The sequence below is a fragment of the Phycodurus eques genome, chromosome 9 (genome assembly GCF_024500275.1).
Source record: "Phycodurus eques isolate BA_2022a chromosome 9, UOR_Pequ_1.1, whole genome shotgun sequence".
In the NCBI taxonomy this organism is placed as follows: domain Eukaryota; kingdom Metazoa; phylum Chordata; class Actinopteri; order Syngnathiformes; family Syngnathidae; genus Phycodurus; species Phycodurus eques.
In genome coordinates, this window is record NC_084533.1 from 5,901,489 (window position 1) to 5,921,860 (window position 20,372).

The 20,372-nt window shown below is 43.7% G+C and overlaps 1 protein-coding gene across 1 annotated transcript; it reads left to right on the plus strand.

Moving 5' to 3' along the window:
* The first annotated feature begins 15,627 nt into the window (after nucleotides 1-15,627).
* Nucleotides 15,628-20,100, plus strand: rtn4rl2b (reticulon 4 receptor-like 2b). Its single transcript, XM_061686084.1, has 4 exons — nucleotides 15,628-15,679; nucleotides 17,632-17,858; nucleotides 17,944-18,177; nucleotides 19,231-20,100. Exons 1-4 carry the CDS (start codon nucleotides 15,628-15,630, stop codon nucleotides 20,098-20,100), a joined length of 1,383 nt encoding a protein of 460 aa, XP_061542068.1.
* The last annotated feature ends 272 nt before the right edge of the window (nucleotides 20,101-20,372 follow it).

The window sequence follows — 20,372 nt, forward strand, 5'->3', positions numbered from 1 at the left end:
TGTGGACGCTGATCAACTAACCGGGCACACCCAGTATGGCGTCTACCAAATTGACCATATTGCAGATTCAAATTGATTGTTTTATTGTTGCAACGCTATTACATTACAAATATAAAAAAGAACAAAAATCGTTGGTCTTGCCCTCCTCGACCTACAGCATGCCTGACATACACAACATGATACACATAATGGCAAACACACAAAAAAAAACACAAATTGAATCAACTAAAATTTTTAAAGGCTGATACAAAATAATATGTATAAGTGTGCAACACGTTTCATTTTGAGCGTTCTGGTAGGAGTATATGCAAATAGATTAATTTAGCATATGTAATGTGTGAATTCTAAACCTGAGACAAATTGTGGTAGCTGATTTTGTATCTTTAAATATTACTTCTGAAGTCCAGGCGTAAACCGACACGCACAATGGTGCTAGCGTAGTGCAGACAAAATGAGAGGCGGCTGGGAGATTTTTCTGGTCGTGTAAACATTTTTGAAATGCCAGAAAACAAAGTTATTGTGACATATTGTCTATTTAGCAGTGCAAGTTTGGAGTTTCTGAATGAGCCAAGGGCTGGCTTGAAGCAAGCCCCTGCTGTGCAACAACACGGTAGCTCAATGCAAGCCTGTCAATTCTGTCACTTCAAGTGTGTGTGTACGTATGTCTACCATCCATGCCAAATGCAGATAGAGACTTGAACAATACAAATGACAGAAATAGGAACAAAAGTGCAAAGAACTCAGAATAGAAATGACAATCTAACACCACCACGTCAGTGTTGGTCTCCATCTGTTTGGAGGGTTTCTTGTGGATAAAACAATCTGAACATAAATGAATAAAATGGTCAGTATGTTTTGGCAGCTTTATACCTCTCACAGTATAATAAGATTTTTGTGATATATAACAAGTTATTGTAGACCTAAAGAAGTTACTGGACTACACTGATTTGATTTTACAGGTTTCTTTTAACCTCTTTACACAGCTTCAATCTAGAGTTTGTATTTGCCGGAGAAATTCTACCTGTATTTTGTGTCTGTGTGTGCTTCTGAACCCACCAATGGCCACAACAGATAGCTAGGGACATTCTGACCTGACTGAAGATCTTTTTCTGTGGTTGTTGGCCCTGGCTCCCATAAGTCACAGTCTGTCTTCCTTACACTTACGCAGACACTTTTCTGCTCGCTCTGCTTGCTTTACCCCTGTTTACATTTTTCTTGCTGATAAGCTTGGTTGTTTTCTTCCAAAGAAATTAGAAGAAGTGACTCCTTGATATTTTTAAACTTGTGGAACTGTACTTTTTTTGTAGATGGTCAGTTGTTGATACAGTCCCTTAAGTGAAGTATGGTGGTGACAGCATCATGCTGTGCGGGTGTTTTCCAGCTGCAGGGACAGGACGACTGGTTGCAATTGAAGGAAAGATGAATCTGGCCAAGTACAGGGATATCCTGGACAAAAACCTTCTCCAGAGTGCTCAGGACCTCAGGGCCGAATGTTCACCTTCCAACAAGACAATGACCCAAAGCACACAGCTGAAATAACGAAGGAGCGGCTTCAGAAAAACTCTTGTGACTGTTCTTGAATGGCCCAGCCAGAGCCCTGACTTAAACCCAATTGAGGATCTCTGGAGAGACCTGAAAATGGCTGTCCACCAACTGTTCACCATCCAACCTGACAGAATTGGAGAGGATCTCCAAGAAGGAATGGCAGATGATCCCCAAATCTAGGTGTGAAAACATTCCCAAAAATACTCATGGCTGCATTAGCTGAAAAGTGTGTTTCTAGTAAATACTGAGCAAAGGGTCTGAATACTTCTGACTGTGTGATATTTCAGTTTTTCTTTTGTAATAAATCTGCAAAAATTTCAACAATTCCATTTTTTTTTCTGTCAATATGGAGTGCTGTGTGTACATTAATGTGGAAAAAATGAACTTAAATTATTTTACCAAATGTACCTGAATACTTTCCTTACCCACTGAATATATATATATATATATATATATATATATATATATATATATATATATATATATATATATATATATATATATATATATATATATATATATATATATATATAGGCGGCACAGTGGCCGACTGGTTAGAGCGTCAGCCTGTGTGGAGTTTGCATGTTCTCCCCGTGCCTGCGTGGGTTTTCTCCGGGCACTCCGGTTTCCTCCCACATCCCAAAAACATGCATTAATTGAAGACTCTAAATTTCCCGTAGGTGTGACTGTGAGTGCGAATGGCTGTTTGTTTATATGTGCCCTGCGATTGGCTGGCAACCAGTTCAGGGTGTACCCCGCCTCCTACCCGATGACAGCTGGGATAGGCTCCAGCAGGCCCGCGACCCTAGTGAGGAGAAGCGGCTCAGAAAATGTATATATATATATACATAGACCCTTTCCCAAAAAAAATTATATCATGGAAAAGTTTCTTGATTTCCATAATTCCATTCAAAAAGTTAAACTTTCATAGATTATAGATTCAGGGCCCACAATTTAAACAATTTTAAGCATTTCTTTGTGGAAGACTGCAGACAACTGGGCAGAAGACCATCATTGATACTGTCATATACTGCCTGCAGTTCCATTATTGTAGCCGGGAGGCCGCTTTGCGCTCTCTCTCTCTCTCCCCTCACTTCTCTGTTTTCAGCACCTGTCTCCAATCAGCCTTATTACCACCGGTATATAAACCTGCCTGTTCCATGAAAACCTCACCGAAGTATTGCAGTTAGTTTCAGTGGTACCACAGCCCATTTACCACCCGTAAGTCACCCTATTCCTCGTTCCCTTTTTGACTCGTGTCGCCTTGTTCCGGTGTGTTTTCCCCCCGTGTTCCTGATCCACGTAATTCCTGCTGCCAAGCCATCCGCCTGTCCTTACCACTGTCTTCCACCTGTCCACACCGCCGCCTGCCACCCCACCTAGGACCACGTCATTACCTTTCATCAATAAACTATTCATCCTTTCACATCTGCCTCCGACTGCTCATACCTCCAAACTCACCTGTCATCCTGGCATCACCCGCACCATTCAGTTCATCCGGCAGCATTTCTGGTGGCCCAGCCTTGTTCAAGACACCCGGGAGTTCGTCCAAGCCTGCTCCGTCTGTGCCCAAGGGATGTCTTCACACCTGGCCCCAGCTGGGCTGCTGCGTCCATTGCCTATCCATAGCCGCCCTTGGTCCCATATTGCTCTGGACTTTGTTACCGGTCTACCTCCTTCTGAAGGTAACTCTGTCATTCTCACCTTTGTTGTTCATTTTTCCAAATCTCTCCATTAAATAACTCTCACCAAGCTACCATCTGCCTTCGAAACTACTGACCTCCTTGTCCAGCATGTCTTTAGACTCCACGGTATTCCCATCGATATTGTCTCTGACAGAGGTCCTCAGTTCTCATCCCTGGTGTGGAAGGAATTCTGTAAAGCGGTGGGCGGAGCGGCCAGCTTTTCATCGGGCTATCATCCGCAGACCAACGGCCAGACGGAGCGGGCAAACCAATCCCTGGAATCAACTCTCCGTTGTGTTGCCACACTGCAACCCCTCCTCCTGGAGCTCATTCTTCCTGTGGATTGAGTATGCCCACAACTCCCTCACCAGTTCCGCTACCAGTATGTCCCCATTCATGGCTTGCTATGGTTACCAACCGCCATTGTTCAAGGAGCAGGAGCGGGCAGTGGCAGTCCCCGCAGTCAAGGATCATCTCCAGCGGATCCAGGCTGTATGGAATGACGTCCGTGCGGCACTCTCTCTTCGTGTCAGATACCCTCCATAGGATGGGTAAGCCACAAATGTTCATAGCTAAGGAGGCTGGCTGTTCACAGAGTGCTGTGTCCAAGCATATCAATGGAAAGTCTAGTGGAAGGACAAACTGTGGGTGCTCCAGCAAAAGAGATGACCGTGGGCTTCAGCAGATTATCAAACAGAAGATTCAAGAATGGCCTCTCTCACTCCTCTCTGTCTTCCCCCTCCAGAATATACACATTTTAGTCCTCAAAAGAGTGCTGTCTTTCTTGGAGGTACAGGTAGACAGCTGAGTCTTGACCTGAGGAGTTTGGCTGTCTGTGTTGCCATGCGTCTGCTCAGTGGTTGCTTGGTTTCCCCAATATACATATCTATGCATTCCTCACTGCACTTGACCGGATACACCAGATTGCTTTTCTGCGTGTGTGGTGTCCGGTCTTTGGGGTGTTACCTGGTTTGAAGTGTACAGGAATGTTGTGCTGTTTGAAAATCCTTCTGAGAGTCTCAGATAGACCAGATACATGGGGAATGATAATATTGTTGTGTCTGTCACTCTTCTCTTTCTCATCCACCTTGCTTTTGTCCCTTATGAAATTAGATGCACTTTTCACAACTGACCACCTGGGCTAACCACAGGTTTTGAGGGCCTCCCTCACGTGTCTATGCTCTTTCTCCTTGGCCTATCGTTATCAGTGCTGTGGGTGCTTTGTCTGTGATAATGCCAAGTTTGTGATCCTGAGGGTGGTGTAAATAAAAAAACAAGTGTTGGTCAGTGTCTCCGGGTTTTCTGCAAACCCCAACATTGAGGCCCCTGTCGTCTCCAATGTGGACCTCACAGTCCATTAAAGGCAACTTTTTGTCTTTGACATCCTCACGTGTCAACTTGACATATGGACAACTGGATATAACCGTTACTATGGCTACGACAAGTTGTTGTCAGACAACGGACCATGTTGGGGAAAAAAGAACAAAAATAAAAAAGGTGCGATGTCACTGGGTGCTCAGGAGATGATGTTTTGGGCTATCCATTCAAGAAGAGCGAGAGATATGTTCCCGTACTTTTATTGTGATACGGCTCGCAAGCAGGCAACAAAACATTATGTTGCTTAGAAAGCTAGTACTAGCACTAACATTTGCATGTAAAAATGCCGGCGTTCTGTCAAATCATGCTCTAAAGCTTCAGTAAACATTGGTTTATGAGCATGAATAAATGTTGACAATGACGACCAAGAATGTTGACAACGGCGAGCACGGGAGACAATGCAGCTGGTCACGATACGCAATCCTATTGGTCGACATCAAGGTGCGCTGTCAGAGAGTTGTTGATATGTCACACTACACAGAAGATATCCCAAAAAAATCAAACATGCTCGACTTCATTTTGGCATCATATGGCTATCGTAGGGCCAGAGTCGTTGGTCATGGATAATGTCACACTACAAGACGTTTTGTCAGGTGTATCTTAAACACGTGATGCGATGCATTTTTGCATCTTTTTGCCTCTTGTGAATGGCGATGTATTAAAAAACAATGTTTGATCAAGTCATTTCCCGACATAAAGTGTAAAATATATTATTTTTTAACGTACTCTGTGTGCGTAAAAAAATCATCAACACTGGTATGGCAGGTTGGATATGTTTTCTTTTTTTTTGCCACTTTCAGAAAATGGCATGGCCTGAAGCAGGCAGAAGACTTTGAATGTGCTTATTTAGAATTAACATCCATCCATCAATTTTCTGAGCCGCTTATCCTGACAAGGGTCACAGGAGTGCTGGAGCCTATCCCAGCTATCATCGGGCAGGAGGCGGGGTACACCCTGAACTGGTTGCCAGCCAATCACAGGGCACATATAAACAAACAACCAACCATTCGCACTCACATTCACATAAGGGAAATTTAGAGATTTCAATTAACCTACCATGCATGTTTTTGGGATGTGGGAGGAAAGCGGAGTGCCCGGAGAAAACCCACGCAGGCACGGGGAGAACATGCAAACTCCACACAGGCGGGGCCGGGGATTGAACCCCGGTCCTCAGAACTGTGAGGCAGACGCTCTAACCAGTAATTCACCATGCCGCCGGATTGGTCGAATGTAAAACAAAAAATGGTCTAACACATAATAATGACAAATAAATGATTCATTCCACTGTTTTTGGTCCCACTTTGATCTTGCTCTATCATACATAACCAGCCCAAACTGACTCTTGTACTGACTGTTCCACTTCACCATATAGGAAGCAGTCAGCAGGTGGCTCCAAGTCCCAGCTTAATGAAGTAAGTGCAATCAAACAAATGGCAACTTCAAGAAGGAGGGTTTTCGCAAACCAGTGGTGGTGTACCTGTAACCCAATGTAGTTGATCAATCACAGAAACATCAGCTTATACCAATAGGCGGGTTGTGAAATCAATGCATTTTGTTTTATGTTGTGGGCAGGGGATTGTTTACCAAACAGATGGGTTAATAATTTGCTCTAGTTTTGATCCAACTTTGGTTCAAATTGACCAAACCTCTGACCCAACTATGCCAAACCAACACTTGAGCTACAAGTTTGACCCAGCAGTTTTATTGTGTACTTTCTTGGAACACAATCCCTTCCCTTTGAATACAAAAAGAAACGGTGGAAAATGCAGTTTTTGATAAACTAATATAATTGATAAGCCTCAATGAAAGTTATTTATTCGACACGGTCTTGCTTGTGGTTCAAACTCACATGACCACCATACCCCAGGTTGAGAGTCGAGTGCACCAACCGCTGGGCTATTAGACCAGGGTGCTGGGTTAGCGGCCAGGAGCCTGTTTCCAAAGATTCCGAGTGACGGAAGCTGCTCGCTGTCTCTACTGTCCAAGCTATGTCGAAACTATGCTGTAAACCCTCTCCAAATTCTAGTAGCCCATACGAACTACATAATCTTTAGCCAAACTCTGAGCTGACCGCGACGCTATAAAAAAAAGAAACACGCACATACATTTTGGATGGAGCCTGCATGAGAAATGTATATTGCTGTCAAATCTTGGGTCAAACTCTGAAGCGCTTCCCGAATCGGTCATGCGGGGCAGCCGGGCAATGAGGCTTTGGACATTTTCACTTCCAGCTCCTCCCGTAAATGAAGCAAGCCTCGATACGCGCTTTGCGGAAACGCCACTTCCGTTACCTGACACGCGCTTCGAGGACACAGCACATCTCGTAACATCACTATCGTATAGTACATACCTTTGTCCACACCTGCTATGCAGTGAATTTGGTTTCCACTTCTGCCACTGACGTCACACCAAGACATGAGGGAGGTGTGTGGGGGGTGATTTTGGTGATGAAACAAAGGCAATTAGTTATCTGTCAGTTGCCCCCTACCCACGAGATCTGGAAGGAGTGAAGAAAGTCCCGCCCCCACAGACGCCGGAATCGCAAACACAGGGACAAGAGGAGAAGATCCCCACTCCATGCATGTGTCCTCTCACCACTCTATGCATTTGTCCTTTCACCATGCAAACCGATCTAAAATGTGAGAAAGGGGGGGGGGGAATAAATAATATAATAATAAAACAACAACAACCTCGACAACAAAGAATACAGAAGTCAAAAGTTTACTTTCACACGTACAAAAATAGTCTTGTTATTGTCAGATGACACACTACCCAGGCAAAGGAATCATGAGTCTAGATTTGCATGTTTAGGAAAGGTGACTAGCTATCTGCGTATATATGTATTTTGAGTTTTTCGTTCTGCTGATATTTTTTCTAGCGCAATGTATTCTATGATGAAATTTAGCCACTGATTGATGTTAATAGCTTGTTTGTTTTTCCAGTTTAATTGAATTAAATTTTGTGTTCTGTCACTGGTGAGCAGATACCTTTAATATTAGCATTTTGACGTATAGCGGCAGCAAGAGGTTCGATGAATATTACAAATTGCATTGGTGAGAGTGGACATCCTTGTCTGGTTCCTCTTTGTAATGTGAAACTTTGTGAAGCCGTGTGACCTCCCGGGGAGCATTGGTGGTGTGATGGTGACTCGCCCATGTTCCGTGGTTGCCAGCTGGCGCCCGCCTGGGTCCCCCGTTCTGGCTGCTGGTGGGGACGGTGGGGCCTCTTCTCTCCGTTCCTTGCGTCTCGCTGCGGTTGCCTCTTCCTCTTCCCATGGGCCGGGTGGTCCCCTGCGGGCTGTGGGGCCTGCTGTGGGTTTTTTGTCCCTGCCTGGTTTGGAGGGGCGGGTAGTGGGTGCTGACAGCAGTGTGTGGGGGGTGCAGCCCTCTTCATCGGCGGTTGTCCAGCCTGATGGGCCCGACCTGCAGGAGCCATTCCTCTTAATCACTCACTTAGCACACACAAACGCCACTCACTGTATATTATTTTTCTCACTAGTCACATCTGGGGACATACAAGTATGCAAGGGTTCCTGGGGGACTGGTATGGGGTTGGGAAGATGTGGGTGTCGGACCTAGTTTCAGCAAGTCAGTGCTGTTTCCCAGTCCGTGCGCCCTGCCCCTCCGCCCTGCTTGCCCCAATGGATTTTAAATGCATCACACACACTCATCCCCATGTTTGAATGCACCACATACACCCATCTCTGGGGGACAGTGGGTCTTGGGTGGGGGGGGGGGGGGGTTTGGCTGTTAGGCAGCAGTGCCTGGCAGCCCTGCCGCCCTCCGGCTCACTGGCCTCTCTAGATTTTAATGCACCACACCACTCTGGGGGAGCGGGGGGGGGCGGGGGGGTGGTCACTGATACACGGGTTAGGGCCAATGACTGCCAGTCGGGAACCTGGCAGTCATAGTAACAACCGGAGTGCCTGGAGAAAACCCACCCAGGGACGGGGAGAACATGCAAACTCCACACAGGCGGGGCCGGGATTTGAACCCCAGTCCTTAGAACTGTGAGGCAGATGTGCTAAACAGTGGGTCACCATGCCACCCGGGCAAAGATTGCTTTTATCATTTCCCACCTGACTGGTTGTGCGGAGGCGTGGGCTACTGCTGAATGGAGCCGCAATTCGGCCGCGTGTCATTCCTGGGCATCTTTTGTAAAGACTATGGAGCAAGTTTTTCAGTATTCCACACCTGTGAGGCAGCTCGCACTCTTGTCACCCTACAACAAGGCAAGCGCAGGGTGTCAGATTACGCGATTGAGTTTCGCATTCTCGCAGCTGAGAGTCAGTGGAATAACAGGGCACTACTCGACGCATTCTTTTAAGGACTATCCCCCGCCATCAAGGATCATTTGCTCCCACTAGACCTGCCGACTGGCTTGGGCACTCTCATCACTCTCGCCATAAAGATCGATAAAAGGCTTTTGGATCGCGAGCTGGACGGAGATCGTCAGAAGGTTGCATCTCCGCGTGCTTGGAGGATGAGCCTCGGTGACCAGCCAAACCAAGGCAAATCCCCTGTTGCCAGTCTCAATCCATTGGCTAGCGCTACCACGGATGAACCCATGCAATTGGGCAGGTTCCGTCTCTCCCCTGAGGAATGTCAACGCCGGCTGAGGGAAGGGTGGTGCTTCTATTGCGGGCAGTTGGGTGATTCCATGAGCAACTGTCACGTCAAATTTGCCGGTGCCGGTAAAAAGGCATGGGAGCGGTGAGTCTAAATCTCATTAAGGAAGACCCTACCCATGTTCTTCCTAAAGTAGCACTATGCTCTCCAGGTCAAGTGATTCATATGTCTGTATTTATTGATTCTGGTTCTGACCCAAATTTACTCAACTCTCTCCTCGTTAGGCGAATGGACATTAAAACCTTTCAAGTAAAACGCCACCGCAACGCTTGCTGCAGATGGCAGTTTTATGAGGAAGATCACTCACCGCACCCAAACTCTCACATTGACATTAGTTATTGGCGCTATGAATTATGACATTATTTTAGGGAACCCTTGGTTGAAATTACATAACCCCCACATTGACTGGTCCTCTGGGCATGTAATGTCATGGTGCAGCAATTGCGTCCAGAACTGTTTCAAGCCTCCATATGCTGTTAAGGGATATGCTTCAATGAAATTCCGCAGACCCCATCTGGGGATCCTCACTTGTCTCAAGCACCCACCTCTTACCATGACATGAAAGAAGTATTTTCTAAAACCAAAGCCAAATCCGGCACGGTGGGTGACTGGTTAGAGCGTCTGCCTCACAGTTTTGAGGACCGGGGTTCAATCCCCGGCCCAGCCTGTGTGGCGTTTGCATGTTCTCCCCGTGCCTGCATGGGTTTTCGCCGGGCACTCTGGTTTCATCCCACATCCCAAAAACATCCTCTCCTGCCTGATGATAGCTGGGATAGGCTCCAGCACGCCCGTGACACTAGTGAGGAGAAGCGGCGCTCTGATGGTCCAATCCAGTCAGTTGCGGGAGAGGGGGGGAATAAAAAACCTTCAGAAATAAGAAAGAAATATTTGCAATGTAAATGTTTTTTTTTCTTTTCATGAAAATACATTTACAGATACCAAATATCTGTATTTAATACATATAATAATTTAATACTGTATTTAATAACTAAGAGCTGTCCATGAAGTCATGCATTTTTTTATTTTTTTATTGAACCTCATCGTAACGTAACGTATTTGCTATGTCAACCTTGTAAAACAAAGCAGAATAGAAGCAAATACATATACTGTACAACCTGTACAATGTTATATAATAACAAGTTAAATATTACATCATAGCACATGGTGAATAAAAGGTCCATAAAAGGCATGTGAGCGGATATGCTTTTAAGCTGGAGACCTTGCATGAAGAAAAACTTAATTGCGTGAATACCAAGATATTAGAAAATTTTTAACAGATAAATGTAGAAGCTTGCAGATGACTATAGATGTGATTTATTGTTATCAAATTTGTAGAGGACCTGTATAAGGCTTCAGGCTCATGTCCCCGTTTCATTTTCCAGCTGATAAATCACATCTATAGTCATCTGCATCTTCTGTTGCACAATCTATTTAGGTGTGTCATCTCAATAAAATGAAATAAATATATTCTAAATTATTTTAATGTTCCTGTTATATAATAAAACACCCTCAAAGACTGTTTGCAGCCAGGTTGGCATTTCAAATGTGAATCAGTTTTCAATTCCCTCATGGATAAAGGGTTATGTTTTAAAGGTATGAAAAATATTTGCACTTTAGATGAAGATATAAAATAATACATTAACTTGAAAGGTTGAAATACCAGCATTTTTTAGATCCAGTAGGTGTCAGTATTGAGCAACATCAACCTCATTTGCTTAGGCTACCCTGAACTAATAAATGCGATGGAGAAGGGTTACCTTTTACCTTTTTTTACAGGAACCTTTTGCTACCAGGAAAAAAATCATGTGCTGGGCTGGCAGGACTTCCTGGTCCTGGTAAAAAAAAAAAAAAAAAGTCCTCGTGTACCAGGTCTTACAGAGCATAGCTTACAGAGCACATCAGAGGGCCATCTCCCGACCTATTTGAAGTTTTCTTTTTTAACCTTTTTTTTTTTTTTTGACAGGGAAGTTGTGTCAAAGCATGAATTTACAGTGGGTACAGAAAGTTTTCAGACCCCCTTAAATTTTTCACTCTTTGTTATATTGCAGCCATTTGTTAAAATCATCCATCCATCCATCCATTTTCTAAGCCGCATCTCCTCACAAGGGTGGCGGGAGTGCCGGAGCCTATCCCAGCTATCTTCGGGCAGGAGGCGGGGTACACCCTGAACTGGTCGCCAGGGCACATTTAAACAAACAACCATTCGCACTCACATTCACACCTACGGGCAATTTCGAGTCTTCAATTAACCTACCATGCATGTTTTTGGGATGTGGGAGGAAACCGGAGTGCCCGGAGAGAACCCACGCAGGCACGGGGAGAACATGAAAACTCCACACAGGTGGGGCCGGGGATTGAACCCCGGTCCTCAGAACTGTGAGGCAGACGCTCGAACCAGTCGTCCAGACAGAAAGCTTGTTAAAATCATTTAAGTTATTTTTTTTCCTCATTAATGTATATGCAGCACCCCATATTGACAGGAAACAAATTTTTATTGTTGAAATCTTTCCTGATTTATTAAAAAAAGAAAAATTTAAATATCACACAGCCATAAATATTCAGACCCTTTGCTGTGACACTCATATATTTAACTCGGGTGCTGTCCATTTCTTCTGATCATCCTTGAGATGGTTCTACACCTTCATTGGAGTCCAGCTGTGTTTATTATACTGATTGGACTTAATTAGGAAAGCCACACACCTGTCTATATAAGACCTTACTCACAATGCATGTCAGAGCAAATGAGAATCATGAGGTCAAAGGAACTGCCTGAAGAGCTCAGAGACAGAATTGTGGCAAGGCACAGATCTGCCCAAGGTTTCAAAAAAATGTCTACTGCACTTAAGTTTCCTAAGAGCACAGTGGCCTCCAAATCCTGAAATGGAAGACGTTTGGGATTACCAGAAGCCTTCCTAGAGCTGGCCATCCGGCCAAGCTGAGCAATTTGGGGAGAAGAGCCATGGTGAGAGAGGTAAAGAAGAACCCAAAGATCACTGTGGCTGAGCTCCAGAGATGCAGTCGGGAGATGGGAGAAAGTTCTAGAAAGTCAACCATCACTGCAGCCCTCCACCAGTCAGGGTTTTATGGCAGAGTGGCCCGACGGAAGCCTCTCCTCCTCCGTGCAAGACACATGAAAGCCCGCATGACTTAAAACTAATTGAGCATCTCTGGAAAGACCTGAAAATGGCTGCCCACCAACTTTCACCATCCAACCTGACAGAACTGGAGAGGATCTCCAAGGAGGAATGGCAGATGATCCCCAAATGTAGATGTGAAAAACTTGCATCATTCCCAAAAAGACTCATGGCTGTATTAGCTCAAAAGGGTGCTTCTACTAAATACTGACGAAAGGGTCTGAATACTTATGGCTGTGTGATATTTCAGTTTTTCTTTTTTAATAAATCTGCAAAAATTTCAACAATTCAATCTTTTTTTCTGTCAATATAGGGTGCTGTGTGTACATTAATGTGGAAAAAAATGAAGTTAAATGGCTGCAATTTAACAAAGAGTGAAAATTTTAAGGGGGTCTAAATACTTTCCGTACCCACTGTATTTTTAAGCGAAAGAAAATCATTTCTTGAAAAAAGATAAGAAAAGACAAAAACACCCCAGAAAAAAGGGCCCTTTTTCTTCAGGAGGAAAAGGGGCTTGGGCTCAAGACCCCTTTAATGTCTCTGTGTGCACATGCCTGAGTAACTTTAATAGTATCATGACAGATCCTTTGAACATGCTGTGTTTACAGCAGTTCAAATGTCAGTGTGCCTGTGAATCATTTTGACACAAGATGGCGAGTGAGAAGATGGGCCTGCTGGTGTGGAGTGTATACATGCAACATGCATCATGTATTACACGCACATTCGGTGAACTCGCACACGTCCTCCTCCTCCATGGAGTCTGGTCGGTTTACCGTGGGACTAAGAACATTGCAAAAGAAATCCCACATTCTCGCTTCCGCAACCACAAGGGTGACTACTGTACTTGCCATAGCCTATATGGTGAGATTTACAGTATCCTCTAATCACCAAAGCCAAGAAACTTCTAAATGTCAAGCCAGTTCTAGGAACTTGCAACTTGGAATTTGAGCTTCTGTTGAGTGTGCTTGCTTGGGAGCAGATGGAATGTATCATGGTGGTACACACCTTGGAAGAAGGGTCAATTCGTGAGTAACCCCGGAGTCCTGTCACAGACTTTTTTCTATCTTTTCCCCCAAAATATTAATTGAACTTTTAAGGTCGAACACTGTCCGCTGCAAGATGTTAGTCAATCTCCAATTTGTTTGATTCTTTTCATAAACACTAGCAATTATAACAAGTGATACAACAAGAACAAGCCAGTCAGCAGCTAGCTAGCTAGTTAGCAGCTAATGTTAGCAGTCAACCTTTCTGTCTGGACTTATCTTCACTCGCTGCTCTTTCTGCTCACCTATCCCTGTGACTACTGATGACAACTGCAATCTCAAAGTTGCTTAATCTCCATCTGAAATACTCTTGAAATACTCAGTAAGGCTGGACACTCCATTTGGACAAGCTGGAGTCGGTCTGTTTTTAATATGAATCTGCTTACTTCATTTCAACTTCTTCTTTTACTCATGCTCTTCTCTTATAACCGCTTGTTGAGCGGGGTCTTTCTCTTAAAATGTCTCTTAAAAAAAAAAGCCAAAGAAATGCCTTAACAAAAGCAGAGAAGGCTGAACTGGTCTGTGATGAGTTTCTCTGAAATCTCCCGATATTTGCTGAAGTTTTACGTGAAGTCACATATGTTGACATTTTGACCTCTGCGTGACATTTGAGGCAGGTTTTCATAGAGATTTTCGTCGGTTTTCAAATAGAGCCTTACAGTGTTTGGATTTTCACTGTATGAATAACATGAAAACGATATTTGTGTATAAATTGGTTCACAATACTGTGCAGTATGTGTTTTTATCCACTCCTTCAATGTGAGGTTGGGCTCTTTCAGACAATAAATGACACAGGCCCATAGCTCCATAGACCACTTTGTTCCATAGTGCTCCTGTGGTGACTGTAAAGGAAGATGCAGTACGTGGGTCAAATTTCCAAACATATTACACTACATACAGTGATATACTTAATAGCAGAAAAAAATTATAGGGATTCAATTCATACTGTGATATGAATTTTAGGTCAGTCCTACTTTCAATATACCGGGCTGGTTGAAAGCAGTAGAAACGTGCGACTTTAGGATTTTTAGCAGTAAAAATGTGAACTTAAAATTAGGGATGGGCAGGTACCAATATCAGGTACCTGTAGGAGGTCAATACGGGTCTTATTTCAAGGTATCAGGTACTCATGACGGCTGATGATCCCAGCCACCGCTCCACCGAATCTGACATTGAGTAAGTCCTCCTTGCCCGTATTTGGCACTACACTGCGGCGGTTTGGTACATCTATGAATGATAATGTGCGTCAGAAAGAAAGAAAGGTCTTTGTTCATAATTATCTGTCATTGTAATAATTGAAATTTTACGTATCAAATTATTAGTGGTATCAGTGGCCACTCATGAATGAATAATTGTACTGGTATTGGTCTGGGGGGTGGGGGTGGAGCAGTATCTAACATCCCTATTAAAAAAATATATACCATTGCCACACATGCTTCACTTGTCTCCTCATTAGTGATGAATACATACTGCCGAGCTGTTGCCTACTTTACGTCCAAACCATTGGGGAAAGGCACCAAGTTACTGCCTGTTGTGTCGCTGAGCAATCAGTGTCAAAAATGAAGGTTTGGAGTTTGAAGGTGATACATTGGAAGACTGTGTTTATTGCTTGAGTAATAATGGGATTCATCCTCAAGTATGCAAAATGCTCTTGCCGCTTATTTAGTGCCACGTATAGTTATATAGCGTTTTTGTACATTATTTTCAGATGTGATGGTGACGTGGATTAGGTCACTGAAGGCCCAGGTCTGAAACTCACCGCCCGCCATTGGATTTCATGACCCTTTAAATGTGTTTACTTCGGCATACCTCTTGTGTACTGTACATGTTATGTTGGTCTTCACATTGTTAAGTTATTAGTTGTTAAGTGCAGCAACGGAGTATGTCGTTACTTCCCATCACTTGATGCTGTATTGTTGGGTAATATAAGAGGGAAGAAGCCAAACCTTGTCTGCTTCCTATCTTGGCTCTTCCTGCGGTGACTCCCTCCTCCCAGCCAGGAGGCTGACGTATGACAGCATCCTCCACTCTGCCTGCGCTGCCTGGTGGGCGACGAGCCTCCCGCCAAGTATATACAAGCTCACGGGGACTCAGGAGTTTCACTCCCCCTGAAGGCACAGCGTCTCTCTGTCCCCGGAGCTGAACCTCAGCAGAGATAGCTGCAAAAAGGCAATACCTTGGCGCGCAGGCTAACTCGCTTTCGGTTTTAATCGCCATGGAGACACGCAGGACTGTGAGGAGCTCCAGAACAGCCCACAACTTCAAGAGTGAGTTGGCGTGCACTGAACATTTTTGTGTTGTGTTCTTTTTCCATTGTTTGACTGGCTTACCCTTTAAGAAAAGAACATTTCAGATGCAACATATACTGTAAAAGTGCTTTGATTTGCAATATTTTGTGTGTGTACTGTATTTACTAGGGTTGGAAGTTGGAAACGTTCCATGGGAATTAACACGAATAACCCAGGAATTTACTAAATTCTAGGTTGACATTTAATAGGGAATTTAAATCTCGTCAGGGAAACACATTTGAGCATAATCCTGCCTAAAACAACCAGAAAGATTTCATTATTTAAATGTAATAATAAACAATAAATAAACTACCGTACCAAAGTTTGGGGTCACCCGGACAGCTTCATGTTTTCCATGAAAACACACTGAACTACATCACTGTTCAAAAGTTTGGATGTTACTTCAATGTTACTGTTTTTTTTAAGAATAAAGATGTTTCTCACTAACCTGATACTTTTGAAGAGTAGTTTATATTGGTGAAGTAATACATAATACTACATTATAATTACTCTCATTATATTGTGCTGGTTTACCCGATACTGTCGTCAGTGATTATTGCATTTGTCCAGTTCCTCCATATATCCTTTACCTACTGGATGATAGTTATGCACGGATGATACTGAATTTAATTTGCCATGCGAGATTCTGGATCGGTGTATTATTCCTCTTGAAATCCCTGTCTCATGTTTTTCTGAAAGTCCGCAGTACTGTAGATAACTGTTCAGATTGTTAAGAGGTCAAGGGTGAGCCACTGGAAAACCTTTCGTCCAACAGATGAATGGGAAGCTCATCTTAATTTCATGAGTCCACTTTTTCCACCGTAGTCCTTTTTGTGTGCCGTCATCTGAGCTGTGCCAAGAAACTGGGGAGTATTTGAAGCTGGGGTGAAATTGATCTGGGTCCAGTTACTACTTTTGCGTGTTCCCTCTATTATCAAACTCAATAGAAAGGTTCTTTGTCCAGGGCATCTCTATTTTAAAACTCTGGATTCATTAACATTTTCTAAATCTTTTTTTGTAGATTTACATATATATGCATTTAAAAATAAATGCTTTTTATTGTTTATTCTGCACAGCTCAACTTTAGAGTTATGTAACTCTGACATTGTAGCCAGGACACCCTATGTAAAGTGATCAGGTAGATAGGTATGGTTGAATGATTTCTGTCCTGTTTAATTATTCACAAGGCTCAGGGAACAAGTCACAAATGAGAACGCAAAGAAAAAAAGAATCAGTGGCTGTAAAAGGCTGCACAGAAAACAAAAGGATGAGGCCAAGAGTTGAAATCAACACCTCTGTAAACATATCCTAATTTAAGGTCCAATTATCTATTACTCGTGCACTCACTGTAGTTGTCTCGCCATGCTGCACTATTTGCATATACTGGCCACTCATGCCAGAGTAGCATCTGCCCCATTTGCACACTGATTGAGGAGAATCTGTAACATTTGCACAACCAACATTGTCCCAGATGATCGCACTACTCGTCACTTTAAACCGCATACACTCCTTGAAGTCTCGGCGCCCTTTGCACAATGGTCATTGCACCGGACTATTGCAATATTAGTCATTCGAACTGCTCTAAGTGCTAGAGGACTCTGCATCTTTTTGCACAATTGTCAAAAAAAAAAAAATGTACCGGCATTACCAGATAACTAGCAACCCTTTACTGCTCAGTGACTGTTTTTTTTTTTTTTGTCAATGTCTTTCTGTCTCCAAAGTGTTCTGTAAATTGACTGTCTGTTGTCGTACTAGAGCGGCTCCAACTACCGGAGACAAATTCCTTGTGTGTTTTTTGGACATACTTGGCAAATAAAGATGATTATGATTCTGATCCTGACATTTTCCAAATAATTATCCTGAAACTGTAGTTCTGTTGTTGTTGTTTTTTAAATCATTTTTTGTTTGTTTTCCAATTCGGTCTTTCTCAGGTGGACTATCTCTCTGGCTGATCCTGTGGCTGGTGGTGGTGAAGCCCAGCAATGTGGCTGCATGCCCCAGGCTTTGTGTGTGTTACCCTAAGCCCATGACGGTCAGCTGCCAGTCCCAGAACCTCACCATCGTTCCGGCCGACGTGCCCTATGACTCACAACGTGTGTTCCTGCAAAACAATCACATCGCAGAGCTCCGTGCAGATTCTTTTGGCTTTGAAACACAGGTAAGGTAAGAGTGTGACCGATGTATAGTTTCATTTCAGTGTTTGAAAGATATACTCCAATTCTTCCACTCTTCATTCTATACAGGTGCTTTGGCTTTATGGCAATAACATCACATGGATTGAGGGCGGGGCCTTTAGTAACCTCAGGGTGCTGGAGGAGTTGGACATGGGTGACAACCCCACACTGAGGCGCTTAGAAGGTGGAGCTTTCAGGGGGCTGGAGAAGCTGCAGAGTCTGCACATGCACCGATGCAAGCTTGCCATGTTACCCCACGATCTCTTCTACAAGTTGTATAGCCTGCAGTTTCTCTATTTGCAGGTGAAGAATGCATCTATACACATTGTACACATTGTGAACACATGTTGAAAATATAAAGTTGAACTGCTGCACTGTGGGAAGAGATTCTCCTATTTGTCCCACAGTGGAGAAATTCAAGGAAAGCAAGGATGCTTTCTCGTAAATACTGAAAAAGACCATTCCGAAAGGTTACCTGGAGTTGAATCCGCGAAAAATTGCTAGGCAGCCATGCTGCTCCCTTAGCATTAAAACTGTTTATTTTATTTATTTATTTATTTATTTAAATTTCTTTAATCATAAAGCAGAATAGAAAACTAGTATCCTCAAGTTAAACAACAATTCTTGTCCTATATCCAAGGACGTACTTACCATTAGGCAAACAAAGGCAGTTGCCTCTGACCCCAAAAGTCTTGATTATTTTGTTCCACAAGCTAAAACAATTGTTAAAATTCCCCAAGGAGTACACATTTCACCCATCCATCCATCCATCCATCTTCTGAGCCTCACTAGGGTCGCGGGCGAGCTGGAGCCTATCCCAGCTATCATCGGGCAGGAAAACAAAACATTAACGTTCCATAACATTTGGCAGCTCTAATATGGTTTCACACTTGATGGATGTGCAGGAACTCTGGAAAGCAAACATATACAGGCAATTAAAAAGTCAGTCTTCCATAATATGTAGCCTTTAATAAAAGTAAAATAATTATGTGAACAAATGACTCAAACTCATGAGTTAGAAGAGTTCTTCGTGGTTCATGGTGCATGAAAACACACTATCAATATGGGGTAAACTTTCATTGGCACCATTGTGACTCAAATGCCAAAAATTCATTCCTATTAAACTTTATCTAAATACTCACCAAAATTGATGGTTTGGTTTCTTGTTGTTTTCACATAATGCTGTTAACTAACTAACAACCAAATTATTTTCATGGTTTCTATAACGGTAGTTTAAGCATATCCAAACCCAATACATTCTTGTTTACTTGACCTGAGGCGTATTGGATTTTTAGCCTAATCTATAAAACCAATCTTAGTTACTTTTTCTCACACTATGTTTTGACATTGTTCCAGGAAAATCAACTCCACTTTCTGCAGGATGGCCTGTTCTCAGATCTGGTCAATCTCACCCACCTATTCCTCCATGGCAACCGCATCCGGGTCCTCTCTGAAAATGTGTTCCGAGGCTTGGTCAATCTGGACCGCCTCCTTCTCCATGATAATCGAATCAGGCAGGTCAACCGTCGTGCTTTCCGTGACCTGGGTCGCCTCTCCATTCTTTACCTGTTCAACAACTCCCTTGCTGAGCTCCCAGGCCAAGCTATGAAAGACACCAAGGGCATTAACTTCCTCCGTCTCAATGGTAATCCTTGGTCCTGCGGTTGTGAGGCCCGTACCTTGTGGGAGTGGTTCCGCGAAGTCCGCATTTCCTCCTCTGAGCTGATATGCTCATCGCCATCCCAGCATCGCGGGCAAGATCTAAGATTCCTCCGGGAGCTGGACTTCACCCTCTGCCCTATGCCTGACCCCGGCTCGCTGTCTGGAACCACCACAACCACCTTTAGCACCAAGACCCGCTGGTGGTTCTCCAAGCACAAGCCTGCATCTTCCTCCAAGGTCAAGAACCAGAAGACAACAGAGACAGTGAAGGCATTCCCTGTAGGAAAGCCAAAGTATTTCCCCAAAACCAATTTTGACTTGTTTCCTCCCAAGTATGAACTATCAGATGACGAAGTGGCTCTCCCTAAGCTCAACCCAGAAGAGTACTGGGCCGACTATGGGAACGAAGATGCTGGCATCCGCTGCTTTGAGCCCGAGTGCTCCCCAAACTACGGTAATCCATCTTTTGCATCCTCATTCTCGTCCTTTGCCACCAGTCTGGTCATCCTCCACCCCCTCTCCTTCTGCCTCGTCACTTTCTCCCTCCATTTACTTTTTGGCTGAATCCGTCATTCCCTCAACTTCTTTGTTCTCTCATTTCTCAGTCCTGCTCTTTTCAACTCAAAACAAAAACCTGGAATCCTGATTCCTTTTACCTCCTCAAGCTGCAAGTATATGGCAGTACACAGTGACAAGAAACAGGCGAGGTAGCCAAAATCTGTTTTAAAAGCAGATATCAGTGGTGATATAAAATTAATCATTTCTGTCGATTTGGCTGCTACTTACTAGCGTGTACAGCCTTGACAATAACAGGGATCGTATCATGGAGACGATGA

Excerpts from the sequence above, each read along its gene's own strand:
- rtn4rl2b (XM_061686084.1), top strand. The coding sequence starts at position 15,628 with ATGGAGACACGCAGGACTGTGAGGAGCTCCAGAACAGCCCACAACTTC. Across the intron at positions 15,680-17,631 it reads AACAGCCCACAACTTCAAGA|GTGGACTATCTCTCTGGCTG; the intron begins GTGAGTTGGCGT and ends GGTCTTTCTCAG. Across the intron at positions 18,178-19,230 it reads TGCAGTTTCTCTATTTGCAG|GAAAATCAACTCCACTTTCT; the intron begins GTGAAGAATGCA and ends ACATTGTTCCAG.